Below are 16,048 nucleotides of genomic sequence, written 5' to 3'. Positions count from 1 at the left end.
GATGGAGACAGAAATAAAATGCTCTTTACTACAGTTTAGATAAAATGACAGGCACGCTTTGAGGCTGTGTGCGCACGTTGTGTTTTTTCCCGCGTTAACGCTGCGTTTTGAACTGCAGTTTCAGTGCCAAATTGCATGCGTTCTGCTTCCCCAGCAAAGTCTATGAGAAGTCCGAAAATTCAATGCGCACGCTGCGTTTTTAAACGCACCATTTTGGATGCCAAAAATCGCTGCGGAACAAAAAGCAGCATGTCACTTCTTTTGTGCATTGTAGCTGCGTTCTCCACCCATTGAAATCAATGATGTGGGTCAAAACGCAACCAAAATGCACTTGGACTGCATTTTTGTTGCGTTCCACATGCTTTTTTGGCAAGCAAAACACAGCTTTTTTCAGTCTCTCTCTGTCGATGTCGGTCTCTTTCTCTGTCCGTTGGTCGCTCTGTCCGTTGGTCGGTCTCTCCCCCTCTCTCATACTCACCGATCCCCGATCACTGGCGCGGCGCTGCACGGCTGTCACAAAGCTCCGGCGGCTTTTCCTCTTATGAAAATGCCGGCCGCTCATTATTCCATCTCGTATTGCCTGCTTTTCCCGCCCACCGGCGCCTATGATTGTTTGCAGTCAGACACACCCCCACTCTAAGTGACAGATTTCTCACTGCAACCAATCACAGCCACTGGTGGGTGGGTCTATATCGTACAGTAAAATAAATAATTTAAAAAAAAAACACGTGTAGTTCCCCCCAATTTTGATACCAGCCAGGGTAAAGCCACACGGCTGAAGGCTGGTATTCTCAGGATGGGGAGCTCCACGTTATGGGGAGCCCCCCAGCCTAACAATATCAGGCAGCAGCCGCCCAGAATTGCCACATCCATTAGATGCGACAGTCCCGGGACTCTACCCGGCTCATCCCGAATTGCCCTGGTGTGGTGGCAATCAGAATAATAAGGAGTTAATGGCAGCCCATAGCTGCCACTAAGTCCTAGGTTAATCATGGCAGGCATCTCCCCGAGATACCTTCCATGATTAACCTGTAAGTTAAAGAAAATAAACACATACACCCAAAAAAATCCTTTATTTGGAATAAAAGACAAAAAAAAACCCACCCTCTTTCACCACGTTATTAATCCCCAAACACCCATCCAGGTCCGGCGTAATCCACACGACATCCCACAACGCTCTCAGCTCTGCTACATGAAGCTGACAGGAGCGGCCATAGACCAGACCGCTCTCTGTCAGCTCCACGCAGCGACTGAAGTGAGGAGCACGATCAGTGATGACAACACTCAAGTTACCCGCGGCCACCGCTGGATCCTCTAACTGTGACAGCAAGTCGCCCGAGTAACTGAAGTGATCAGCGGTGCTGTCACTCAGGCTACCGCTCTCAGGTGGAGGACTTCAGCTGTGGCCACGAGTAACCTGAATGACGGCAGTGCTGATCGCGATGCTCACTTCAGTCACTCAGGGGGATTAGCGGTCACCGGTGAGTCCTTCACGGGTGACTGCTAATCAGGACGCGACACACAGACAGAGCAGCAGTATGACAATGAAGTCGGGTGAAGTTCATCCGAGTTCATTCTCATTGCGCGTCTCTCTCTGCTGTCAGTGGGCATGTAGCAGAGCTCAATTGCCGTGGGATCGCACTGCAAAAAATGCATCCAAAACGCATGTAAAATGCATGCGTTTTGGATGCATTTTTTTTTTTACTAACGCAGTGTTTACAGTTTTAGAGGGTGCGTTCTTTTCCGCACTGTACAAAACGCAACGTGCGCACATACCCTAAAGGGTGATATAAGTTGCCTCAATTAAGAAGCAGTCTTGGTGGTTCTGATAATTTCCATGGATATTTTGGGCCTATCAACCTAATGATCAAATGATTCATTGCTAATATCAGACAGATTACAGTCATTAATTTAGCAGAGATGACACCTCCCTGTCACCCAGACAAGCCCAAAGGGGGTACACAACCCCAAAGGCCATGGTTATATTAGGCATTTTAAAAAATAAAAACTGAAGAAACAAATCCAGGAAGATCAGTTTCCTTTTTCAAAATTGTTAACTTGCAAATCTTAGAATTTGGAGATCCGGCAGAACGCTTTTCAGCAATTTAAGGCCTAAATATTTTGGAACAGTTTGAGAAAGGTTCTAAATTAGTTCAGAAAAACTTCGAAGATTTGTATTTACTGAATAGAAAGATCTAAAAAATGACAACACTTTCTGCTCAATCTGTCACGCCGCATACTATATGGAAGAGCGGACCCCAACATCTGCATTATCCTCAGTATAATTACTCGTATGCATTTGGAAAACAAGAATATTAATATAGAAGCAAAGAAAGGAAAAAAATGATAGAGGAAAAAAAAAAAAAATCACAGACACAAAAGCACTTTTTCCCCCTATTTTCCAGGTCTGGTGTCTGTAAACAGTAATTTCCATACACACAACAGCTGCCGGCACATTCCAAAACCGATCTGCACTGACCCAAAAATTAAAGCAGATCTAAAATGGGCGAAGAAAAATTCATAGTGATGGGGTCGGACAATGGCTTTGAATTAGTTTCATAGAGTTATTGTCTCTGCAACAATTGTCTGAGCATTCATCACTTGGAATAATGTAAATTCATATCCACTTTCTAACAAGCCAGGAACCTCATTTCCATAGAGACTTGGCGCGCTGCCACCGCTACCCATGCGCCTATTTACTCCTAATTTACGTTTCCACCGGGGCACGTCTTAGACTAAATAGTGACACTCCATGTTGTTCCTGAAGTCTATTTTAAGATGTATTTCTATATAGGTGGAGAATGTCGCTGCGTGAGCAAATACATCAGGCATAATATCAATTCACGACAGGAAAACAAGGAAAAAAAACATAAAACAAAGAAAATATGTAACAATCATTTCTTTCACGCCTCAGATTCGGTCAATGGTGAAGACTTGATTTTATTTGTTCCATGTTGGGGGTAAAAAAAAAACCCTTTTTGAACGCTTTTTGATCTGCTTTTCTGAGATGGCAGCGTGACCATAAAAAAGAAATTGTGGTGTATTGAACCTTTAACCACAAGTGGCTTGGGAATGGCACAATACGACACCTCTCTGGCCGAGACCGGTGGGTTGATAATTCAGTAACTTCTTAGGGTACTTTCACACTTGCGTTGGTTTTTTTGGCGCAATCCGCTGTCTTGGGAAACAGCGGAATTCGTTAACGGATTCCGCTGTTTCCCATAGACTTGCATTGATGACGGATTGTGCCAAAAGTACCTGCGTTGCTTCCGTTGGCCGACGCTCTGTTGCTTCCGCCGAGCGGAAGCAACGCTGAATGTAAAGTTAAATGCTTGCGTCAAAATGACGCCGACCAACGGATTCCGTTGCTTCCGTTAAAATTTTTAATGTTTCCCTATGGTAGCGGATTCCGTTGCTAAGTGCTTAACAACGGAATCCGCTGCTGGATTCTGCTAATTTCTACTGAGCATGCCCAGAATGAAAAAAATGGAAAAAAAAAAACAGAGCCGACGGATTCCGTTAGACGGACGCCTAACGGACACCAAACGGATGCAACAGTCCGTTATTTCACAGGAATCAGCTAATGGATTACTGTGAAATAATGGATCCGTTGCATCCGTTGACACCACAAAAATAACAGATGCGTCAAAACGATGTAGCAACGGACACAGCGGATTCTACCCAACACAAGTGTGAAACTAGCCTTAGGTGCAGCAGTCACAATTAGCTGCAGCATCTAGGGAGTTCAATGGCTGAGATCGAAAATATTGATGGTTGCACTAAGAACATGGTTATATATTGTTTCTGTGCATGGAGCAAACATGGCTCCTGTGCCCCCTGTATACATCCCCACCCCCCACAAAGCATTTGAGTGCTCTCAATAGGGAAAGAGGAGCGAGTTAGGGTACTTTCAGCGGAGTCCGTCACTATGGAGAATAGCGCAGTCCGTTAACGCACTGCGCTATTCTCCATAGACTTGTATGGACGACGCACTGTAACGCAAGTGTCAGCGTTGCATCCACTGGACGACGCAGCGTCGTTACTTTGACGCTGCGCCGGGCGGGAAGAACACAGCATGTAACGTTTTTTTGAGCAGCGCAATCCGTTGGATTTCACTGCGCATGCTCTCTCTGGCTCCCTGCACCCGTAACAAAAGGTAAATATCGGGTAACCAAGCAAAGTGCTTTGCCGATATTTACCCTCGCTACGTGTGCAGGGAGCCCGACACTTCCCCGCTTGGCTCCGCCCCCTCCCGCACTCCACTCCGCATGTATGTACATACACACACATATACATACACACACGCACACTCACCTGTCCTCATCGCCATGGCCCCGCTCGGCTCCACCCACTCCTCACTCTGCCCCCCGCACACATTCTCGGCGGCCGAACGATTAGCTGATCACCCGGCGGTCGGCTACTGGAAGCGATCAGCTGATCACCCGGCGACCGGCTACTGGGAGCGATCAGCTGATCACCCGGCGACCGGCTACTGGGAGCGATCAGCTGATCACCCGGCGACCGGCTACTGGGAGCGATCAGCTGATCACCCGGCGACCGGCTACTGGGAGCGATCAGCTGATCACCCGGCGACCGGCTACTGGGAGCGATCAGCTGATCACCCGGCGGCCGGCTACTGGGAGCGATCAGCTGATCACCCGGCAACCGGCTACTGGGAGCGATCAGCTGATCACCCGGCGGCCGGCTACTGGGAGCGATCAGCTGATCACCCGGCGGCCGGCTACTGGGAGCGATCAGCTGATCGTTCAAAATAGTCTGCCGCCGGTAAACTGTAAAAAAAAATAAAAAAAAATAAAAAACGGATTCCGTTGTTTTGCAGCATCCGTTGTGCCACTATATGCAACATATCCGTTGCATCCGTCACACAACGCAATGCAACGGATACCATTCAACGCAAGTGTGAAACTAGCCTTAGGCTATGTGCCCACGCTGCGGAAAATGCACGGAATTTGCCGCGGATTTTTCGCGGAAATTCCGCAGATTTTTCAAAAATCTGCAGCACAGCTACTCCCCAGACATTTGTATGGCATTTAGGAACTGCTGATTTCCCTGCGGAAAAATCAGCAGCATGTCAATTATTCCTGCGGAGAAATCCGCAGAGTCCCATATACTTACCTGCCTCACCAGTCACTTTCTCCGTCCGGTGTACAGGAGCGTGGTGAATCCAGGTACAGGAAGGAAGAGGTGGGCGGGACCTGCACGAGCTCCGGTCATGTGACAGCCGGAGCTAGTTCAGGCCCGCCCACCTTCTCCTGCAGACGCTGACAGAGTGACACGGCCGCCGGAAAGCGAGGTGCTGCATGATGGAGGTAAGTATGAACACCCGATCACTGCAGCGCTTGTTCTGCATTGAGAATGCAGTGCCGAAGCCATGGTACTGTATCCTCAATGCAGAATGCCCGCACCATAACCGCAGGACATTCCGCAGCATGGAAACAGACAGAAGTTGTGGTGCAGTTTCCTGGGAGCTCCTGCGGAATGTCCTGCGGATATATCCGCAGGACACTGTCCCCGTGGGCACATAGCCTTAGAGACAAGTGGCAGTGTAGTTCCCCTGATATTAAAAGGATCAAGCAGGTTCAACTTCAACATCCACAATCCTTCTTTCTCCTGACATCTGTCTTCGAGGGGGAGATGGTTGGCCAGTCCAGTCATATGAATGGGTTCATCCACCATTTATCTTGTATGTATGGCCATGTTTGGATTACCACTTATCTCTATATAAGCAAAGATGGACAGAGGACATCTGGAAGTGCTGGCAGTGCACCCCACAATGATGTTAATATGCCCGTCTGTATACTTTTTTAAAGATTATTCCCATCATATCCATTCATGCTTGACAGGTGTAGCTCATGGGCAAGTCCCATGCAGCTGCCATAAATGAGTGGAATACCCATTTAACCCCTTAACGACTGCAGTAATATTATGTCCCTGCGGTCATAGTGTTAATCCCATAGTGGGGATCCGCACACATCAGGTGATTTGTACAGCTGACCTGAGTGCCTTGCAGGTACGAGTGGAATCGCTATCCACCCGTACCTGTTAACCCCTTAAATGGAGCTCGCAGTAAATCTGTACTCACTGGCCTCCACCGGAAATCAAGTGATGTGATCACATGGATCCAATGGTTGTCATGGTAGCACAGGGTCATGTGAAGACTCCTGTAGCTCACATGACTCAAGTCCTGTAACAAGCAGCCGAGTACTGAAGCTTACAAGAGATGAGCATTTCTCCCCATCTGAGGAATGCTGCTCTGATCGGGAGAAAATAATGAGTAATCAGACTGCTGATCCTTATAGCCCTCTTGGGGGGCTAGTGAAATAAATATAGTAAAAAAAAAAGTTTTAAACAAAAAAAAAAATAGAAAGAACCCTAAAAGTTCAAATCACCTCCCTTTCGCCCCATTGAAAATTAAAGGGTTAAAAAAAAAAACCTCATACATATTTGGTATCACTGCTTTCAGAAATGCCCGATCTATCAAAATATATAATCAATTAATCCGATCAGTAAACGGCGTAGCGACAAAAAAAAAAAAAAAATCCAAAACGGCAAAATTACATTTTTTGGTTGTGACAAATTTTGCGCAAAATGCAATTATAGGCGATCAAAATGTAGCACCTGCGCAAAAAATGTACCATTAAATTAAAAATGTCAGCGCAAGACACAAAAAAAATAAGCCATCACTGAGCCATAGATCCCGAAAAATGAAAACGCTACAGGTTGTGGAATATGGGGCAAAATGTGCGCCAATTTTTTTGAACAAACTTCTGAATTTTTTTAACCCCTTAGATAAAAGTAAACCTATATGTTTGGTGTCTAGGAACTCGCACCGACCTGAGACATCACACCAACTCATCAGTTTTATCATATAGTGAACACAGTGAATAAAATCTCTCAAAAACTATTGTGCAATCACACTTTTTTTTGCACTTTTTCCGCATTTGGAATTTTTTTGTTGTTTTCCAGTACACTATACGGTACAACTAATGGTTTCATTTAAAAGTGCAACTCGTTCCGCAAACATCAAGCCCTCACATGACCATATTGACTGAAAAATCAAATGGATTACATTTAGATGTTCTGGATTTGTACTGGTCCATAGTCGATGGGAGGTATGTATCGCAGAGGTGGTCAGCCTCTATGATGTAAACCCAGGTGCAAGCTCTAATACATGTAGCACCAGGTTTTACAAGCAGCCGCAGAGCTGGGCAGGTTTGGCTGCTCACATACACTCACCTATGGGTGTGGTACATGGGTTAAAATGGAGCCCATTTGTCTCACACATGGTCTGTGTGTAGAGGTTGCTACACCTCCAGTGGGACACCTGTGTTAATGTAAATGTGTCTTCTCCTGAGCAGTCGATCCCGCAGCTGACCAGATTGTTTACATTCTCTGTTTGAACCTTTATGCCGTAGTAAAGCTCTATTTATGTTTTCCTGTGGAGCGGTTTATGCAGACTGAGAATAAACCAGCTGGACTTTTAAAGTTAAATGGTTTCTGTCTCTACCTCTGCAAGTGGTGGAGTGAGTAGCATTATCACAGTGTATAGCAGAGACGTGTTACCAGTCTGTCACATGGGCAGATCCATACACTAAGCACTGATAGCCCAGTGCTGGACAGTGCAGAGACCCACACACAGTTGTCAGTTTATTCATACATTTAAAAGAAGGAATAACAAAGGAAAGTTAACTTCTCTCTGGTTTGTGCTGGCCCCTACTGATTAACCCTGGGCAGCCTTCTGCTCTGTAAGTACCTGTATCCCTGTCCCACAGTGCTAAGCATTAGATTCAGCGTGGTCCACATCTCTGCTCTGACCTCCGGTGATGCTATTTGATTATTCTGTGTTCTAACCTTGGCTTGTATTTTGACCACGTAATTGCTTCTCGATTCTGTACAAGGTTCCTGGTAACAAACCCACGTGACTACCCTGCTTGCCGCCAACCTGATCAATCAGACAGCAGCCTAGAACATGGGCCAAGCCAAGGTGCCTGTGCAAGTCAACATCACTGTACAGCGGTTAAGGGGTAAAGGCTGAGACTACCTCTTTGGTATACAAAGTTCCTAGCACTAAGCCTTCCTGTGGAAGCCTTATTTAACCCCTTCACGACCATGGACGGATATATCCGTCATGGAGCGTGTCCCGTTAAGCCCTGCCCCCTGCCGCAGGCAGGTGGCGGCGGTCGGCACACATATCAGCTGTTTTCAACAGCTGACATGTGTGTCTGCATGTTGCGAGTGGTATCGGTTCCACTCGCAACATTTAACCCCTTAAATCTCACTGCCAAAGTCTGGCAGCGAAATCTATATGCGCGCGGCCATGATTTTTACTTACCGCCGCCCCCACCGGAAGTCACGTGTGTGATCACGTGACTTTCGGTGGTTGCCATCGTAGCACAGGGTCATGTGATGACGCCTGCAGCTATGAAGTTTCACTTTCATTTTCCCTCAGCCGAGAGCAGAGAGAAACAGGAAGTGACTGAATCTGCTGTTTACAGCTGTATAGCTGTGATCAGCAGATAGAGAAGAGCGATCGGATTGCTGATCGCTATAGCCCCCTAGGAGGACTAGTAAAATTAAAAAAAAAAAAGTAAAAAAAAAAAAAAGTTTAAAAAAAAAAAAAAAACCCTAAAAGTTCAAATCACCCCCCTTTCCCCCCCATTGAAAATTAAAGGGTTAAAAAAATAAATATACACATATTTGGTATCGCCGCGTTCAGAAATGCCCGATCTATCAAAATATAAAATCAATTAATCTGATTGGTAAACGGCGTAGTGGCAAAAAAATTCCAAACGCCAAAATTACGTTTTTTGGTCGCCGCAAGTTTTATGCAAAATGTAATACCCAGGCGATCAAAACGTGGCATCTGTGCAAAAATGGTACCATTAGAAACGACAGCTCGAGACGCAAAAAATAAGCCATCACTGAGCCATAGATCCAAAAAATGGAGAACTCTATGGTTTTCGGAAAATGGCGCAAAACGTGCGCCACTTTTATTGGACAAGCTTGTGAATTTTTTTTAACCGCTTAGATACAAGTAAACCTATACATGTTTGGTGTCTACAAACTCGCACCGACCTCCGGCATCACACCCACACATCAGTTTTACCATATAGGGAACACTTTTTTTTTTGCAGTTTTTCCACACTTGGAATTTTTTTGCTGTTTTCCAGTCCACCATATGGTAAAACATATGGTTTCATTTAAAAGTACTAAATAGGGTAACTGAAGTGAGCACTAATATATATTATGAGTGCAAGCCAAAAAAATACATAGTACATAAGGATAAGGCTACACATCAAAGTTAGATAATAGCATAATGCTATAAGCATACCGAAAAACATTGAAGCATACAATGAAATGCTGTAAGCAAGTTAGCAAGTGGCATTTTTGATTGTATGCTTCAATGTTTTTCGGTATGCTTATAGCATTATACTATTATCTAACTTTCGGCCATGTTTTTTTCCATCTCCTATATAAGAAAGTCCTTGGTTACCCCTCTCCACACACAGCAGTTTTTAATTGCAATGAGATGACACACAGTTAGGGTCATAGCGCTAGGGACCCCAATATAGAGATATATCTTGACGAGGTTTTGGGGCTCAGTTACATTGATCAATGCGATTGCTAAATATCTCCTTTTTCCTAATATTCATGGCAGGTATGCATTTCATTATTCACACTGTCAAGTTAGCAAGTGGCATTTTTCATTGTATGCTTCAATGTTTTTCGGTATGCTTATAGCATTATACTATTATCTAACTTTGATGTTCATTTAAAAGTACAACTTGTCCCGCAAAAAACAAGCCCTCATATGGCAAGATTGATGGAAAAATAAAAAAGTTACGGCTCTCAGAAGAAGGGGAGCAAAAAACAAAAACGCAAAAACGGAAAGTGCCCCGGGGCTGAAGGGGTTAAAGTTGCCTGATTACCAGAAACAGTGCCTGAGTAACATTAACACGTCATGGTAAGCAGTAATAGTTCTTCATAGTGATAAGTGGATACAGAAGTTGCGCTTGTGCTAATGCAGTTGTTGCTGGCTGTATTATACAGCTGTCAACCTACTCTATAGACCTCTGCTACGCCATCACCTCCCACCCGACACATATACAATGGTAGGATATCGATGTGTTGTCGTGACAGCTAACCAGGTGCGCTACTTTTGTACCCTGGCCGTCTGTAATAGGATGCCTTTCAGTGTTACTGCTGATGTGATGCACTGCAACGTCTTCATGGCACTGCAATATATAAGTGCTTTAGCTCTGGGAGTAAATAAACACAAGATGTGTATAACACACACACACACACACACACACACACACACACACGTGCTCCTCAACATGGATGTTGTAGAATTATTAATAGATATCTTAATGATATACAAAAGATAAAAAAAATGGAAATATTTTCAAAACATCTCAATTTATTCGGCATCAAGTGTGAGGCCACATGCAGAAATCACTGGCTGCAATCAACAATCAATGCCTGAAAAATGTTCTGCCAGGCTGAATGCACTTGGGCAAATCATCAAGATCCGCTGCTGGCAGCTCCTTATGTAATTACCAACAATGCCCTTCCAGTTGTGCAGAGATGCACAAGTCAGGAAACGCTAGAGGTCATGGTAGCAGATTTAGGCCACGCAGGCGGCTGACAGTAGTACAAGCAACATCCAACCTGATCTCTAAGGCCTCTGCCACACTCACGTGAATTTCACGCACGTGCCGAGAGACACGTATTTTCCCTGCGTGTTGCGTGCAGGTAAGTACGTGTCTCTGGTACGTGCGTGACACGTGTGTTCTACGTGTGCTATCCGCGATAGCACACGTAGAATCAGTAATTATTATACTCACCTGGTCCTCCCTGCTGTCCGCGCTGCTGTCCGTGGTGCTGATCCTCGGTCTCCAGCCCTCCTGTCTCCCCGCTGCTGCTGCTGCCAGGCAGTGAAGTGAATATTCTATGAGATTAATGAGCGGCGGTCGGCAGCAAGAGGCAGCAGCGGCAGAGACAGGAGGGCTGGAGAAGGTGAGTTAATGTTTTTTATTTTTTTCCCTGACATGTGTGTTTACTCCGGCGCGTGTCACACGGGACCGCATCCACACTACACCCGTGTGGTACGGGTGCGGGCCGTGTAACACCCGTGCTGCCGGAGAAAACACTGACATGTCAGCGCTTTGAAAATCGCACACACGTACAAACGCACACGGACACACGTTCCGTGTGGTTTTACGTGTGTGTGCCTGCTACCATAGGGTAGCATTGCTGTACATGTCTCCGTGCCGCCGGTACGTGTAAAAAATGCCAAACACGTGCCGGAGGCACGGATGTGTGGCAGAGGCCTAAGGCTGCTTTCACACATCCGGTTTGAGCCGTGCGGCTCAATCCGGCTGTGAAACCTATGCAACAGATGCGGTGAAAACACCGCATCCTTTGCATAAGTTTTTTACATGCGGCCCGTCCGGTTTTTGCCGCTTGCGGCATGCTGCTGAGCATGCGCAGTGGCAAAAAACGCATGCGGCGGCCGGATGCGGTATTTGCCACATTGCGCCGCATCCGGCATCCATAGGGATGCATTGAAAAAAGCGCCGCATCGACCGGATGCGGCGCGATGCGGGTTTTTTTTGCCGCACAAAAAAACGTGCCAGGCAACGTTCCATCCGGCCGTTGCATCGGCTAAATCTGCCACATGCGGCAAAAACCGGACCGAACGCAAGGCCATGTGGCACAATGCGGCACTAATTAAAGTCTATGCAGGAAAAACGCAACCGGCAGCAAAAAAAAAAACGGTTGCGTTTTTCCTGCAAAGTGCCAGATTGCGCCGCATAGCAAAAACTGGATGTCTGAAAGCAGCCTTAGGCTACTTTCACACATCCGGTTTGAGCACTGCGGCTCAATCCGGCTGTGAAACCTATGCAACGGATGCAGCGAAAACACCGCATCCTTTGCATAAGTTTTTACATGCAGCCGGTCCGTTTTTTTCCGGTTGCGGCACGCTACAGAGCATGCGCAGTGGAAGAAACCGCATGCGACGGCCGGATGTGGTTTTTTCCGCATCACGCCGCATCCGGCGTCCATAGGCATGCATTGAAAATGCGGCACAATGCGGTTTTTTTTTGCCGGACAAAAAAACGTTGCAAGACACGTTGCCTCTGGCCGCCGCTTTGATAAATTTTGCCGCATCCGGAAAACAACGGATGCAACGCAAAGCCATCAGGTACAATCCGGTAACAATGCAAATCTATGGGGATAAAACGGATGCGGTACCGCATCCGTTTTACCCGGTTTTTTCCGGATTGTACCTGATGGGAAAAAACTGATGTGTGAAAGTAGCCTTAGACTTGATAAAACTGGAGTACTGCCTGTAAATGGCTGTATAAATCTTTGTGAGAATCAGTATTTTATAAGTCCAGCTCTGCACTAGTGGGCAAAGGTCTGAGAGATCTACCGAATAATATTTGTGGTTTGTAGTGTAAAATCTAGCAACAAATCAGATTTATAGCAGTTAAAACTAAAAACAAAATGCACCAGAATTTTTTTGCATTCATAAACTTCAAAAAGCAGAAGAGGAGTGACCTTGACATTTTACAGATCTTCTCTCTGTATTTGGTGGTGTAACGTTTGGTAGCTTTCTATCAGAGCCCTGCCTGGCACAGCTGAGGAGACGGTAAGCACATGTGCCAGCCTAACAACAAATACCATTTGGAGATGACATTTGACAGGAACCAGGCGTCGGCTGGGTTCTCATCTAATTGCCAGTGGGAATCTAAACATAGGCGCTAATTTGCATATGCACATCAGACATCCCGGAGTCTGGCCATTCTTCAGCAATTCTCCACACATGTCAAATGGAAGATGAGCGTTCACTGTGTCTTCTTCCCCTCTCCAAGTCTCCAACAAGGATCTGAGCCGTCTACCAGAACATCAGACGGGGAAATTCCCTGGACCAGGAATGAGAGCTGCCGTCTCATCGCTATCACTCCACAATCTCATTGTTTGGAAGACATTCCCTCTGTAGAGGGGTCCTGCAGACAAGCCATGTGAGATCCACCATTGACACACACATGTACTCAGCATGGAGGGAGGGAAACAAGCTGCTGCCAAACATCGCTGCCTTCGTCTTGTGCACATGTGACATAAAGAAGCATACGAGTCCAAAACTCATTTTATGATAATTTATTAAAACAATACAAAAAGGTCTCTTAAAAATGTCAACAACAATATGGCCTGCTGCATCAGTCCGGGCAACCACGACACCACCAAACTCACCACGTATCAGGGAAGAAGCTTTGGGCAACTGAAATTTCAATGCAGATCCTACTGTTTTTGGGGGAGGCAAGACGTTGTCAAGGGTGTCTGGCACTGAATTTATCCTCTCTGTCCCTTGAAAACACCTCAGTGTCCAGCTGAGCTGAATGCTCCTGTGTGGGGGAGTCACGAGAGGCGTCTGCAGATCGGACATTGTATAGATAGTAAGGACAGGCTTATTACCCATACTGTGCTCTCCCCATTATGGTGAAGGGTGATGTCCAGCATGCCATGACGTAGAATGATGAGGTACAAGGTCTTTTCTAACCTATTCCCCCAATCACTAGGCCACAGATCTGACTATTTATCCCTATAAAAACACTAAGCATTTCTGTAGTACGTGCTGCTCCCTGTTATAGGAGTGGCCACCTTCCATCCGTCTCCCCTTAGTTTGTGGTATTAGTACAGTGTGTATTACTCCATCAGACGTGATATATACTCACTAATAACGCCAGCTTCTGGTACTTCTGTTTCAGCTGTGCCAGGCTGTCTGATGGATGTGCCCCCAGGATGCTGTACCAGTCCTTCTCAGTCATGTTTTTTGAGGTCATGGTTACTCATACCCCTCATATTGCTCACCAACCTGAATGAAATGTTAAGACAAAAAAAGCATGTTATAGAGATGTAGGTGAAACATATTTTCTTACAGGAGTAGAGCGAGTGATCTGATGCCTATGTATGTATCAGGGGGAGCGCCAGGACACACGAAGTGGCAGCACACTCACTGACTGTAGTTCTCACATCTCAGACCACCTGTCAGCTGATTACTGCACGGCAGACTCCCGAGACCCCCAGCAATCAACGCATTCAAGATAATTCAGCCAGCGATGCAGGCTCACTATAGGGGCAATGCCGTGTGTATAGTACATGGACCTCCCTCTGCGGCCAGACCAGAGAGCTGTGGACAAACTAACTCTGTGCTACATAAAAAGTTCCAGAGAATGGGGTGCCAGTATTATTTTTTTTATATGTTATGCACTGCTTATATGGCGCCATCATATTCCACAGAGCTTTACAGACATGATCATCTCTGCACACATTGGGGCACAATCTAAATTCCCTATCAGAATACTTGGAATGTGGAAGGAAATCAGAGCACCCGGAGGAAGCCCACACAAACACGGGGAGACCATACAGACGCCTTGTAGATGCTGTCCTTGGGATTTCAATCGAGGACCCCAGGCTGAAAAGCTACAGTGTTAAAGGGAACCTGTCACCAGATTTGGTGACTATAAGCTGCGGCCACCACCAGTGAGCTCTTATATACAGGATTCTAACATGCTGTATATAAGAGCCCAGGCCGCTGTGTAGAACGCAAAAATCACTTTATAATGCTTACCTAAACGGTGGGTTCGGTGCAGATGGGTCAAATGGGTGTCTCCGGGAGCGGCGCCTCCTCTTTCAGCCATCTTTGTCCACTTCCTTCTGAGGCCTGGGTGTATGACGTGTCCTATGTCATGCACACAGGCCCACATTGAGGTCCTGCGCAGGCACAATTTGATCTGCCCTGAGGAGGGCAGATGAAAATATTGTAGTGCGCCTGCGCAGGACCTCAATGCCGGCTGTGTGCATAGCGTAGGAAGCATCATACACCCTGTCAGAGAAGGGCAGAGCTAGAGGATAACAAGCAGGTGTGGAGGAGCCCTTACACTGCCTTGAAAAAGTATTCACACCCCATGAACTTTTCCACATTTTTCAGCTTACACCCACAGACAAATGTATGTTATTGGGATGTTATGTGATACGAACACTAAGGAGCGAGGATTTGTGCAGAATAAAGGAAATGACACCTTCTAAATATGTACTGTCAGCCATGTGCACATCTTGTCACAGATTCCCAGTGGGGTGTGGGTCTGGGCCACACATGAATATGTACAAGCTATCCTGTAGGCACGGAATGATTAGTGAGCGCAGCAGACACCGGAGCCCCGGGCCGAGCTGTAAGGGGCAGCCATGCTGTACAGAAATCATCCAGACGCTACAACCTGGGACTGGCTGCAGGGGTCCGCTCACTGCTGGGGCCGTCAGCAGAGGCTTCCTGACGATCGGCCCTCTGAGCAGCACACAGCAGTACCGGGCCGGAGGGGCACTGAGGGTCTGTATGCATGGAGAGAACTACGGCCGGAGGGAGGAGTCCAGCTGTGCGGGGAGCGGCGACACCGCCGGGGCTCTGAAGGGGGCTGCGGTCCATCCGCTATCAAGTACTAGTGTGTTAATATTGGAGGTGAAACGTGACTGCTTGTCATGGGGAACAATGACACTGTCCCTTGCACTAGTCTTGTCATATCCCCAATGGATCATGTGCGGCCATCAGCGCGTGCGAAGGGATCGCCAGCAATGAGCCCGAGCCACACAGGCCCCGGAGCCGCCATCATGTACCGTACTGACATCACTTACCGACTGAGGGGAGGCAGCGGGACCTTCCGTGACGTCGGCACCACGTGATCTACAGTTCACTGAACAGGACCTTTGCTGATGTGACGTGTACGGGGCGACTGCGCGCTGAGCTACAGACGGAGACGTGTCCGCAGAAGGAACGTGCACCACACACGTGTGTGTGTATACTGTGTGTATATACTGTATGTGTGTGTATGTACTGTGTGTATACTGTGTGTGTATACTGTATATATGTCCGTATATGTGTGTATATACTGCATGTGTGTGTGTATACTGCATGTGTGTGTATACTGTATATATGTCCGTATATGTGTGTATATACTGCATGTGT

The 16,048-nt window shown here is 46.6% G+C and overlaps 1 protein-coding gene across 3 annotated transcripts in view; it reads right to left on the bottom strand.

Annotated features, from left to right (window-relative positions):
• Positions 1-15,819, bottom strand: part of DNAJC24 (DnaJ heat shock protein family (Hsp40) member C24) — a 120,969-nt gene extending 105,150 nt beyond the window's left edge. Inside the window, exons 1-2 of one of the 3 annotated variants that reach the window (XM_075325553.1) lie at positions 15,718-15,819; positions 13,764-13,903 (exon numbers count right to left, since the gene is read on the bottom strand). In XM_075325553.1, coding sequence (XP_075181668.1) covers positions 13,764-13,871 — 108 coding nt within the window. In that variant the 5' untranslated portion in view covers positions 13,872-13,903; positions 15,718-15,819. Of the gene's footprint in view, positions 1-13,763; positions 13,904-14,659; positions 14,725-15,110; positions 15,688-15,717 lie in introns of those variants that run through there. The other 2 variants (XM_075325555.1, XM_075325554.1) reach the window with 2 other exon arrangements.
• Positions 15,820-16,048: the final 229 nt, after the last annotated feature.

The sequence above is a fragment of the Anomaloglossus baeobatrachus genome, chromosome 10 (assembly GCF_048569485.1).
Source record: "Anomaloglossus baeobatrachus isolate aAnoBae1 chromosome 10, aAnoBae1.hap1, whole genome shotgun sequence".
In the NCBI taxonomy this organism is placed as follows: Eukaryota; Metazoa; Chordata; class Amphibia; order Anura; family Aromobatidae; genus Anomaloglossus; species Anomaloglossus baeobatrachus.
This window is presented reverse-complemented; position numbering and strand designations above follow the sequence as displayed.